We start from the raw sequence: 13,315 nt of genomic DNA, 5'->3' as shown, positions 1-13,315 counted from the left end.
CTCTCAACCCTCTCAACTCTGTGATTAGAAGCCAAGATAGACCTTCAATCTAGTCCAAGACCAACATTATACTACACTCAGCCAAAGGCCAACACATGACTCACCCCCAATGGCCTTGGCTATAGCAATGAGAGGAAATAAAGGCGGTAGCCCCCTTTCTTTCCTTACATGGCCATAGCCAAGGCCATGACAAACAAGCATCAGAAGGCCATAGATTAAAGCAAGCCAACCAAGATTAACAGCACATGGGAACCTGGCTCACCTCCCCATGGCCTTGGCTATGGCCATGTGAGGAAATTCCTACAACATGCAACAGTAGAATCTCCTCCATGCTTGTGAAGGCATCCTGTGCTTGCAAAGCCATGACTGCCAATTTCTGTGTGTTTGCAATGTGTGTGTCCATGTGGGTGAGACATCCCACACACTCCAGGGATGCTGGAAATGCTTGCAAGGTGACTCAGAGATCATGCAGCATATGTATGCCTTCCTAGGCACCGGTCCGCAGTCTTACTTGGCATTACAGCCCCAGTGTGGCTTCCCCCCTCCCCCAAGGATGTAGCCTCCCTCCCAGAGCAGCCAGCCATGGAGGGAGCCCCCCTCCCCCTCTTTTCCTCTAGCATTTTACTCCTTGGAGGGTTGTAATCTGCCTATGGCAGTTGCTTCTTTTTCTACCGATTAAAGGTTCCTTTCTTTGATGAAAAAAAGGAGTGAAGTTAAAGCTGACAAGCATCGGTGCTGCAAGAATTGTAAATAAAAACAAAAGAAGACTCACTTTCAAATGTCATCTACATTATATTACAAAGAATCCACGCGTATCAGAAACACATTTACACCTGTACAATGTTTCAATATAAATGCCTGTACAATGTCCTTACCCAGTGAACACCCGCAATAAGTGATTGAATTATAGACCATAATATAGTTGCAGATTCATTGAGCCACCACATAATTTGCTATGTACACTTGATCAAATCCCCCAAATTGATACAAGAGTTTGGGCACCAAATTATTGTAAGACCGGTGCACCCTCCCTGAACAGTATATTTGCCACTGACGGGGGCAACCACAAAGGGTTTCCTGAATTAGGATCTTTTCCTTGGCCTTGCCCATCTGTGACTAACTCCATTTTGATTTTTTCCTTCTCTTTACCCTCCTTTTTCTTGCCTTTTCCTGGCAAGGGAAGAGCACGGATGACCTCTGCCCCTAGTTTCACAGCAACAAACGACAGCACGGCAAACACAAAAGGGCGCACCGACCAATGCATGGCTTCCAAGTGATGATACTTGTCAACCAAACTGTCATAGTCATTCATCTGAACAACTTTAACCTCTTCAGGATCAGCCCACCACTCATCCCAGTTCCATATACGCCCAGGAAAGCTGACCACAAGACCACCATTGGGAGCAATACGAGTGATTTTGCCAGTATCCCAACATCGATCTTTTCTTAGTGGCCACTGGAAACGAGGTGAGACAACATCACTTCGCACTTTGACAAATTGTCCCACATGGAAAGGCTTCACTTTTTCCAACTCCCTTGGATTACAAGTCCACAGTGTCTCCCGGCCTAAAAATGCCACTTTAAGCTTGCCATTTGTTTCAATGACGTGTACCATGCCAACAGAAGAGGGGATTCGGACCAATGTTGCTGAGGAATCTGAATGCCAGCCTTCACGAAGGCGAACAAGATCTCCCACAACAAAACCCGAGGAGACTCTCTCTATGGCAGCTGGGCTCACATACACGGGCTCTTGAGACTCTGAAAACTTGACAAGGATAGTGCCGGCTCTCTTGTCTATGGCAACAATGGTTCCCTCTGTTCTTATGAGCTCTTGCAATTCAGTGAAATCCTTTGGAACTGGAGATTCTTTGAGTTGAACTAGGTCCCCAACTCTAAAAGAGTGTTTCCAGAGGGACATCTTGCTAATCCCATCATAGTTCACCAACTCATTCTTCTTGTCAAAGTACTGCAAGACAATACTATCAGAACCCACAACAGTTTTCACAACTGCAACTTTCCCATCTGACCTATCTTTCACGTGTACCCAATCCCCTTCTATGAACATAACCTCGGGGCTGCACAAGACCATTAAAAAAAAAAGATAAATAATAGTCAATAAGCATCAATAGTTAAGAGAAAAAAAGCATGCAGTGAAAAAAAAACATTAAATTTATAAGCATCAACAATTGCAAAAAAAAAAAAAAAACACATCAATTCAGTATGATGCCTGCAACAGCAAGAGCCAGGTGGCAGCTCACCAGCCTTGCCCTAAAAACAAAGCCAATTTCCCCTTGTCATTGGACAAAAGGCTCCAATGATCGGCAAATGGCACCATTGGGTAGAATGAAAGAGAATACATCACAACGTCCAGAAAAGGTAAGAAAACAAGTAGCTCGCCTTTTGGCCCCTCTCAAAAGATAGAGAGGTGAAATTCGACATATTGATCTATACATATAAATGCCCTCCCTCCATTACATGGAAGATCCAAGTCAAAATGACTTCTCGTCATGCAGTTGAATTCCATATTTGGAATCTTGAGACCCCATCTTGAGAACAATGAAGACACCCCTCTAATCCATCACTCTGGAACTCTACTCAAAGCTGTTTGTTTCGAGGAAGAGACCCCTGTGATCCAATACTCTGAAAATCTAATAAGTATGAGGGTGCCCTGCAAGGAATCCCAGTCAACCTTGTTGTAAGCCTTCTAAAAGTCCAAGAGTAAAAGCATGGCGCTGTTTCCTCTCCTTGGTCCATTCTACTTTGCAAGAGAAGAAGACAATCTCAAAGGTGCTTCTAAATTGCATGAAACCAGGTTTAGTATCAAGTATCAGCGTCAACAGAGAAAGAAAAGCCTTATCACCGACTTAGGAATAAAGTGGGTAAGATCATCAAATAGAACCTCCAATGTCAGCCTGTCATACCATAATCTTATACCCCATGCCAAACAAGGACCGTATGGCATAGGGGATAGATATTGACCCATATATGCGAAGTAGAGCAATGTTGGCAACTAACTTGCTAACTACACGGAAGCATGCTTGATCTATGATTAATAATAAGCATGACAAATTAACGCTAATCAAATTACTTGCAGAAACACACAAGTGGAATCGGAACCAAAAGAAGTTTTGGACGTGAGAGAAAAGCTCCTTAGAAACAAGATCTTAAAAGAATATTTAATCAAGTGGAAGTTTTTCCCGACTGAGGATGCTACCTAGGAGAAACAGGAAGAATCCAAGAAAGATTATCCCTCTTTAGTTTGCGAGATGAGGACATCTCGGATCTTCAAGTGAGGGAGGATATAAGATTCCTCTTTTCATATCCTAATATCCTAATGTAACCGAGGTATTATTTCTTCTAAGGTGCACTTTCTAGTGAGTGTGAATTTTTTAATAAGGTGTATATTTAATGGGAGAGACTTGGAAGTCTGAGTAATTGAGAAATTAGAAAAATAATATTTAAGATCAATGGCCAAGTTGCCATGTGCACAAATTATTTGGGACCTTCCCACGTGCACACGTGCACCCCCTGCACATTGGAGTTAGAAAGAGAAAAAAATCATACGATAAGATTTTCTATAAGAAATAAATGAGATAAATCCAAGAAAACTAAATAATAATAATTATTCAAAAAATATGCTAGGGTGTGCATGTCTATCTACTTTATATGCGCTAACGCACATGAGAATTATTGTGTCTTGCTGATTCATAGCTTCTTTGGTACAATGATACCTTTGACTGAGATCCAATTCATGTATGCCTATCTACTTTGTATGCTCTAATGCACATGAGGACAGCTCTGTCTTGCTGATTCACAGTTTCGTTGGTGATCCAAATGCCTTGGTTGCCATTTCCCTTGGTCTTGGCTTCAAACCCTTGGTCTCTAAATGCCCATGAATAACCCATGACCTCCGTAGATATTGAGATCTGATGGCATGTCGGATTCAGGTCCATAGTTTCAATCCCTAGAAACATGTTTCTCCGTTTCAGGACCCTATCCGTTTCCATGGCCGTTTCTCATTTCCCCATTTCCATTCCTCGAACGTTTTTGTTCCCGTTTCGTGTTTCTGGTGACTATGTTCACGTTGGCCATTAGTTTTCAGGTCCCAAAAATATAGTCAAAAAGCTCACCAAACATGTTCATATTATGCCCAGTAACCATTGCTTTATGTCTTGGGCACCTCTAGACACCTATAGGGCTTTCAAAACTGCCCTAATCAGTCTACACTCGTGTAATATCCCCGTCCAGTATTGAGCACAATCTCATCACACTTTTACTATTAATACAATTAAACAACAATCGAAATGGCAGAACCAAATACAAGATAGCAATGCTGAAAAACGAATTGACACTAGGCCAGAATGGACCAAACCCCCCCATTCCTTGATAATATTGTATTAACAAGGAGTAATTGATACAAGCTTCATAAGCACAACGAGCAAAATTTCCATCATCAATTTTGAATGAAATCAGTTACCAAAATCATGATGAGTCAATACCGAGTTCACCAAGTCCCAAGAGCAGCTCCACATTCCCCAATCCCCTGGACCTTGCTAGTTGCATGCTACTCTATGTAGGCATCCATACACATACATGCGTGTTCCTGGCAAGACCGGCTAGCCAAGGATGCGGATGTAGAACTAGAGTGTCCAGACAGGTCTTCACAAACCCAGAGTCGTCCACCTGTCTTTTTCTTCACAGGCACTGAGTGACCGGCTTCACACTCTCCCCAACAATGAGCAAACTCCAACAGGCAATAGAGAGCCAATCATAGGTGACAGATTTATGCACAGCAAAATGATGACTTTAGCTAACACAATCAAATCTGCAGATTAGGGTTTTTCTAGGGACATCAGCAGACCCGCAAGGTATGAAACAACAAGTACAAAGCTGATGACATCAGCAAGGAGCAGTAGCTACAGTAGTAGTACAGCTGGGTACAGTTGGTGACACAATTGGTTCAGCAGCGTGACCTCAACAAGTACGGAAGGGGCAATAGCCTGCAAAGCATGTTCGACACAACACAAGAGCAATACGACTAAGTACGGTAGGTGTACAAGCTTTTTGTAATGATGCACGACTTGATGTGTTTCTTTTCTGGTCTTTCCTTACATAGGTCGTTGTTGACCAGTCCACCCTAAAGAGAAGGCGGGGAAGAGGGGGAGCTTGAGTTCCTTGCAAGCAAACAAACACACACACACACAAGAGAGTGCAGGACACGAGAGATGGATAGCTGAATTTTCTCCATATATCTAAAAGATAAGAGTACATACATAAGGGTAAGTACTCTCCTACAATAACACACAATGGTCGGTTTATAGTGTGAACCCGACTATATGAGCTAGTGCTATAACTATGCTATAACTCTAGTATTCCAGAGTGGTTGTTACACAGCCTGTCATTCACTTGTGGTATATCAACCATAATCTTACCAACCATGCCAATGATATAAGTGTGGAAGCTATCACCCAGGTGGGTCATCAATGTTCGTCGTAGCACTAGTTGAGCTCGATACCTCAACACTCCTCCTTGAGCTCAACTTCACACATTGCACCTATGGAGCTTCTCTGTGCCCAATGCCTTCGTGAAGATGTCAGCCACCTAATCCTCTGTGATGATATATACCAAATCTACATCACCTGCTAGAACCTTCTCTCTCACAAAGTGATACTGCACCTCAATGTGCTTCGTTCTAGCATGGTATATTAGGTTACTGGCCAATTGTATGCTACTTGTGGTGTCACAATAAATGACAATTGTCCTATCCACAGGCTTACCCATATCACCAAGTAGCTTCTGAAACCAAGCTCTCTCACAAACTGCCATAGCAGCATTCTTGTACTCTGCCTCTATACTCAACAAGGCAATTGTTGGCTACTTCTTACTGCTCCAACTCACAACAACACTCCCAAACGAGAACATAAAATCACTGGTAGATCTCCTGTCTGCAACACTACCAGCCCAATCAACATCTATGTACCCATGTAGTTGTATCTTTATACCAACCTCATAGAAAAGTCCATAAACAACTGTGGACTTTATGTACATGAGAATCCGTCTAGCCGCATCCAAGTGTGGCTTTCTAGGAGCCTACATAAACTGACTCACAAGTCCAACAACATAGCTCAAGTCTCGCCTAGTAATGGTCATGTAGATCAAGCTATCCATTATGCGCCTGTAAGTAGTGGGGTCCTCCAAAAGCTCACCTGTATCTACGGAAAGCTTTGTGTTCTGCTCCAATGGCACTAAAATAGGCTTACAACCTGTCATATCATACATGGACAACATGTCCGAGTCATACTGTCTCTGCAATAACAAAATACCATGAGGTGGTCTTACTACCTCTATGTCCAAGAAATACCACAGCTCACCCAAATCCTTCATCTCAAACTTCTGCTTCAAAAGCCTCTTGACATCACGTACGTTGGCATCACTATCACCAATGATAATCATGTCATCCACATAGATAACTAATAGCATGATCCCTCTATCTGTCTTTTTTACATAAAGTGAAAAATTTGCATTGGATATCTGAAATCCAATGGTAACAAGATACTCCCCGATCTTGTTTGACCATGCTCTGGGTACCTGCTTCAAGCCATACAAGGCTTCGCGTAACCTATACTGGGTGTGCATCACTCTCATACCCTGGTACCTGCATCATGTATACTTCTTCTGGCAAATCACTATGCAAGAAGGCATTCTTTACATTCATCTGCCAGCCCTTTGCTACAGCCATAGTAATGACAGCTCTCACGGTTATTCTTACGACCGGGCTAAATGTCTCCTCATAGTCAATGCCATAATTTTGCGCATTGTCCTTGGCAACCAATCTTGCCTTATACCTGCTTACTGAACCACCAACATTATGCTTGGCCTTATACACCCACTTACATCCAATTGCCTTCTTTTCCTAAGACAAAGACACTAACTCCCATGTTGCATTTGCATCCAATGCTACCATCTCCTCATTCATGGCATCTTTCCATTTCTTATTTCCAAGTGCCTGGCAGCTTGCTCAAAACAAGTGGACTTCAACTCCTGTATTGCTTTAACCATGTAAGCATAATGATGGACTGTATATCCATCATATATACAGTCCATGTTGCATTTGCATCCAATGCTGCTGTCTCCTCATTCATGGCATCTTCCCATTTCTTATTTCCAAGTACCTAGCAACTTGCTTAAAACAAGTGGGCTCCAACTCCTATATTGCTTTAACCATGTTAGCATAATGATGGGCTGTATAACCATCATATCTCAAGCTGTCAACAAGGTACCTAACTCTCGTAGACCTGCATACACCTAGATCATTGCCAGGTGTCCTAAAAACAGCCCTCGTTCTCCTTACACTAGGAGTAACCACAGACGAAATGCCAAGCTTCCCATCAAGGCTCTGCTTAGAGCCGCTAGAGTCATCATCCACATATGAGTGACCTGCTGATAGATTAGGCACAAAAGGTTGATCTACCTTTTCCTTTCCTTTACGTGATACATGTGTACCTACATCTGTCCTCAACCTGTCTAGCCATGGACTGACATTGGATCCAATCCTAGAGGACTCTTGAGGTCCACTAAGCATCTGTGATTGCTGCTCTACATGTGATGCAGCATCAGCACTTCTTACATCTGTATCTTCTATTGCCTTCACCGCTGGTGCATACCAACTACTCACCTCGTCAAAGACAACATCTCTACTTACTCGCACCGCTGGTGCATACTAACTACTCACGTCGTCAAAGACAACATCTCTACTTACTCGCATCTCATGAGTGGTAGGGTTATAACATCTATAACCTTTCTTCTCCATAGCATAACTAGTAAAAATGCATTTCTCTGCCTTTGGATCCAACTCTGTTCTTACTTCATCACGAACATGCACATATGCAATATACCCAAACACTTTCAAGTGAGACACATCCGGTCTTATGCCTGTAAACTTCTCTTCAGGCATCATACCATGAACAGTTGCAGTGGGTGTCCTGTTCATAATGTACATAGCAATTGCCACTACTTCTATCCAAAAATCATGTGGCATATTCTTTTCAGCCATCAAGGTACGTACCACTTCTACAATATGTCTATTTTTCTTTCTGTAACACCATTTTGTTGCGGAGTGTGCTTGCATGTAAACTGTCTCTTGATTCCCTGCTTTCTCAAGAAATCATTAAACTCATTGGAGAAATTTGATCTCAGGCATTTTATTTGCATGCCTTTTTCCTTCTCGACTAAAACTTTAGATCTCTGAAAGTGAGCAAACACCTCACTTTTCTTCTTCATGAAGTAAACCCACACTTTCCTAGTGTGTTTATCAATGAATGTAACATAATACCTACAACCTGCAATTGTTGCAGTCTTGGTCGGTCCCCATACATCTGAATGTACAATATCTAATGGCCTTGCACTGACATACTTTTCATGTGGGAAAGCATGTTTGGCCTGCTAACCAAGTTGGCATGCTTCACATACTTTATGCATACTATCAACCTTACACATTAACAAACCTGCAACAATATTTGGGCCTGCATAGACTTCAGTCGTTGTATATTCACATGACCAATGCGCTTGTGCTATGTGTCATATCTGCAATGACACCTGTTCCATGCGCAAACATGGCTACCTTTACCTCAGGCATGTTTACATCCAAAGTAAACATCCTATCATTCCTATTACCCTTTGCAACCAAGCGACACTGATTTTGAAGTCTTCCACAAAACATCCTTGAGCATTAAGCCTCACCTGGAGACCTTGCTCAACCATCTGTCCAATAGAAACCACGTTCTTTGTAACATTTGGAACATGAAGTACCTCTCCCAAGTACTTCATTTTTGCCATCCTGCATAAACAATGGTATTTTACCAACATGCGCAATGGGATGCGTAATATCATCACCTATTTCTACATAACCTGGTTTTTTCATTTTCTTCATGTCACTTTGATCTCTTTACCAACCACCTCGGACTCTTTGGCTCCCCCTGCCTCTAGACTGGTCTCTTCCACCTGTGTATGATTGCTGCTACTTCGAATCATTGGACTATTGTTGTCCAGAATTCTAGTTTTCTTGTTAGCCACCACCTTGGTCTCGACCACAACCTCTACCTCTGCCTCTACCTGATTAGACTAGAAGGCCCGTTCTGATGTATTCTTACTTTCAACAACAAGAGACTTTCAACATACACACTAAGTCCCGAAAGTTGGGAACATTCTCCCTGACAGCAATGAAGGTCTTAAATGGCTTATACACTTTGCCAAGCCCATTCAAATAGACACTCACCAAATCATCTTCTTCCACCGATACATTGATAGACCCAAGGGATTCAACAATGCCCTTGATCTTTAAAGCATACTCATTGATAGACATGCTTTTCTTTTCCACAGTATGCAGCTCTTGTTTTAGTTGCAATTTCCTTGCCTTTGTATTGGTTTCGAACATCTGCATCAGGTTCTACCATGCAATTGTTGGAGTGTTGACATCTTGTGTGTGTCCTATCATTGTGTCTGTGACACTTATCGAAAGCCAATACATGACTTTCCTTGCACCCTAATTCTAATCCTTGAATGCCTTTATATTTGTTGGAGTGGCATTCTCTTCGGACAACTCTGGAGGCTCCTCATTGTCTCCTTCGACGTAGTCCCAAAATCCTTTATAAATGTAGGATTAGTACTAATCACCATAGTCATGCACATGTCGGGATACCCATGTTTCTCAACATGATATCAGAGCCACTCCTCTTCCCATGATCTTCTAACAGCCTAATCTCAGCTCATTAGCACTAATCAACACCATTAAAGCCACTAATCTCATTTAACCATAACCTTATCCCCATCCTCTTCTTGTGGCCAAGCTTGCAAGAGCTTGTCCTCTTCACTCACTCAAGCATTTTCCAAGTCCTTAAAGGGCTACCTTGCTTACATCTAAGTGTCCCTTCTCACCAAGAATCATTGGCGGATTTGGTTGAAAATGCCCGAAAATCGTGCTACAAGCCACTAGGTTGTAGAGCGAAATTCGTCAACTATAGAGGCACAGTAGTCAAAAGACCAGTCGACTGTTGAGGCCTAAGATCGTGGATTTTTTTTTATCGATTGGCCTTAGGCCCAAAATCCTCCCGTAGTTACCGATTTGTCATCGCCCGTAGGCATCTACCCATGGGCACTTTATTATCCGCCTGTGTAGGCGATGCCGCCGAGGAAGCACTAAGGGAGGTTTTGAACCCAAGACCTCTTGGTCCTAGGCAAACACCTTCACTACTTGAGCTATCACCTCATTAGTAAAATCGTGGATTTTTGAAACAGTTGAGCTGAGGTTTTTGGCTTGGGGATCTTCAACTAAGCTAGAGCAACATTGCCATGCAAAAAGCCCTATCAACCTCTCCTATTTGCTCAATTTTGGCCTCCAAATTCTGTAACCCTTAATCACTCTGATTAAGCACTAACCACTATCATTAGTGTATCGTTAGCAAAAATTGGACCAAATTAATGTCAAAATTGAAAAATTAGGATATAAATGTACTATGGAAAGCCCTCTTTTGCATCCAAATCTATCTCATCCATTTGCATTGCTCAATTTGAGTGACTTTTCATCGCATCTGGTTTAATTTTAGCACATAGTTTGCATTTTAATCACTTGGATTAGCCTAAAATCATCATTGCAAGAAAATCTAGAGTACATTGCTAATCTTGTATGAGAGTAGACACTGCCAGTGAAGCAAAACACAAGCTCATTGGTAAGACCTTCTCAAATGTCAAGCATTCTGTACCTCAAAGCATCATTTGGGGAGGAGTTAAATCCTTGGGAAATAAAAAATGGGTACACGTGCGCATAAGCATCGACAACAAAGAAAAGATGTATTAAATACTATCTTAAGCATGCTAAGAGCAAAAATGCATGGAGTGACTGCATCACAAAGCATGGCACTCACACACAAAGCATCAAAGGAAGCACCAAAGCACCAAGCAAAAGCGTCGAGCACAAGTGGCAAAGACAAAGTCTACACCAAAGACACAATGAAGAAGACAATGCCAAAAGATGAACACAAAGACAAGCAGTCAAAGAGCCAAGAAGCATCCAACAATGCGAAGAAGAAAAAGAAGGACACGACATCGACATGAAGCATGAAGGAAGCAACAAGATCTTCATCAAGCAAAAGCAAGGAGATCTCAAGCAAGCAGCAACATTGAGCATCAAAGGAGCTATCAACCACTACCCTAACCTAATCAATTCATATGTTATAAGCCACGAACTGAGTAGGCAAATCTATGTATTTGTAAGTACACTTTACCACCTAAGAGTAGCCAGAGAGTACCTAGGGGAAGTGATGCAAAATTAAACACTCTTGACCACCTGAGAGTAGCTAGTCAAGCACCCAAGGCGGGAGATGCCTCATGTCTAAGTGCAAATGTCAATCCGCTCACATCTGCCACAGCTACCTTTCCACACACCAGAGCCACTCCGAGACCACCAAGTGGGACTGTTCCACAGAACAGCTAGTATGATGAGGAGTGTCGCGAGACCCATGTCCAGGTTGCTCTAGACTCCACCACTCACCGGCAGGCATGAGCGATCTTCCGACGTCTCACACGAAGGAAGAGGCGAGCCTATCTAGACAATCTCGAGTAGGAGCTGTACCAATTATTTCTGGGACAGGAAAATTGGTCATTCTGAACTTCCAAGCATGGAAGTTGTTCTTATCCAACTTCTCACTGACAATCTCATTGAGTCTGTCAGACATGTTTGCCTACAACAATCAGAAACCTGCAAACAGACAATTTCTGTATACAACCTATAACACAACAGTATCTTCGGTACGTCAGCACAACTCACCAGATCTGACCACAGTATATGTACATACACCCAATATCAACAATACATGTGCAAACACTGTCTGCACTCCCAAAATGCACTACTGCACTACTATAACCAGATTTCGACCAAAGACAATTTGTCATGACCCTGTGTTTTTCTCTGGACAGTATGCAAGTGTGCACGGGGACATGGTGGACAGTGTGAATGGCATCAGGTGGGAGTGAAGATGGAAGCCCATGTGTGGATAACCCCATGTGTGGAAGGGGGCAAAAAGATTTTAGCTTAAAAGGTTTAAAAACCTTTGTAATCATTTATAAAGCCCTTCATTAAAGATAATCATGGCCCTTATGCTATTTTGGGGCCACGTGTGCTTTTTGGGGAAAAGGAGGGGCTGCCAGGCAAAGGAGGCGCCTATCTTTGGTTGACGTGTGTGCTTCTTTGCTGAGGAGGGCTGGTCGCTTGAAGATACATGTGGGCTGCACACAGGAGAGTTCATGCTGGTCTGTACGACTGTACGGACAGCTGTACGGACAGGACAGAATCTGGCGCTGGACAGTTCTGTTGCAGGCGTGTACAGGCAGCGCTGGACAGAGCAGCGCATGTTCTTCTCTATGCGCAAGGGGCTGGACTGCAGGGCCTAGTCGGTTGCATGGTGGATGCACGTGGGCTGAACTGCAGGTACAAGGCGGCAGCGTGGAAGAGAGGATAGTTGGACAGTGGCTGATCTGAGCGTGGGACCTAGTGAAAAGCTGCGCAGATAAGCAGGGCATGAGAGGCTCTTTTGGAAAGAGGGAACTGCAGGAGAAACAAGGGCGTACATGTGGGGACAGCCAGTACCGCTTTCTCTCTCTCTCTCCTCTCTCTCTCTCTCTCCCTCTGCTGAAGAGTAGACAAGGGCTGGTTTCTTTGGACACAAAGGTGGACAGGGGCTGGATTTCCATGAACATAGACATCATGTTGATGGCGTTCATCTGATGGAACTTTCAGTTAGAGCAGCGCATGTTCTTCTCTATGCGCAAGGGGCTGGACTGCAGGGCCTAGTCGGTTGCATGGTGGATGCACGTGGGCTGAACTGCAGGTACAAGGCGGCAGCGTGGAAGAGAGGACAGTTGGACAGTGGCTGATCTGAGCGTGGGACTTTCCCCCTTCCTAGTGAAAAGCTGCGCAGATAAGCAGGGCATGAGAGGCTCTTTTGGAAAGAGGGAACTGCAGGAGAAACAAGGGCGTACATGTGGGGACAGCCAGTACCGCTTTCTCTCTCTCTCTCTCTCTCTCTCTCTCTCCCTCTGCTGAAGAGTAGACAAGGGCTGGTTTCTTTGGACACAAAGGTGGACAGGGGCTGGATTTCCATGAACATAGACATCATGTTGATGGCGTTCATCTGATGGAACTTTCAGTTTCTCTTTGCTTTGGATTCGGGACTGTTTTAGGACAGTTTATGGGCTGATTTTGTTTGGTAGCAAATTCAGCTATGTGCTTGGGTTTTTGGCTGCAAGTACAAGGTTATTTGGT

The 13,315-nt window shown here is 43.3% G+C and overlaps 1 protein-coding gene across 3 annotated transcripts in view; it reads right to left on the bottom strand.

The window, feature by feature from the left end:
* Positions 1-772: 772 nt before the first annotated feature.
* LOC147619559 (protein KINASE OF THE OUTER CHLOROPLAST MEMBRANE 1-like) overlaps positions 773-13,315 on the bottom strand; it is a 34,991-nt gene continuing 22,448 nt past the window's right edge. For all 3 annotated transcript variants that reach the window (XM_086773234.1, XM_086773235.1, XM_086773233.1), the window contains one exon: positions 773-2,075. In XM_086773234.1, the coding sequence (XP_086629360.1) occupies positions 1,007-2,075 (1,069 nt within the window). In that variant the 3' untranslated portion in view covers positions 773-1,006. The remainder of the gene's footprint in view (positions 2,076-13,315) is intronic.

The sequence above is a fragment of the Cibotium barometz genome, chromosome 33, assembly GCF_041138505.1.
Source record: "Cibotium barometz isolate CiBa-2024 chromosome 33, ASM4113850v1, whole genome shotgun sequence".
Lineage (NCBI taxonomy): Eukaryota > Viridiplantae > Streptophyta > Polypodiopsida > Cyatheales > Cibotiaceae > Cibotium > Cibotium barometz.
Note: the sequence above shows the minus strand (reverse complement) of the source record. Positions and strands in the feature narration are given on the sequence as shown.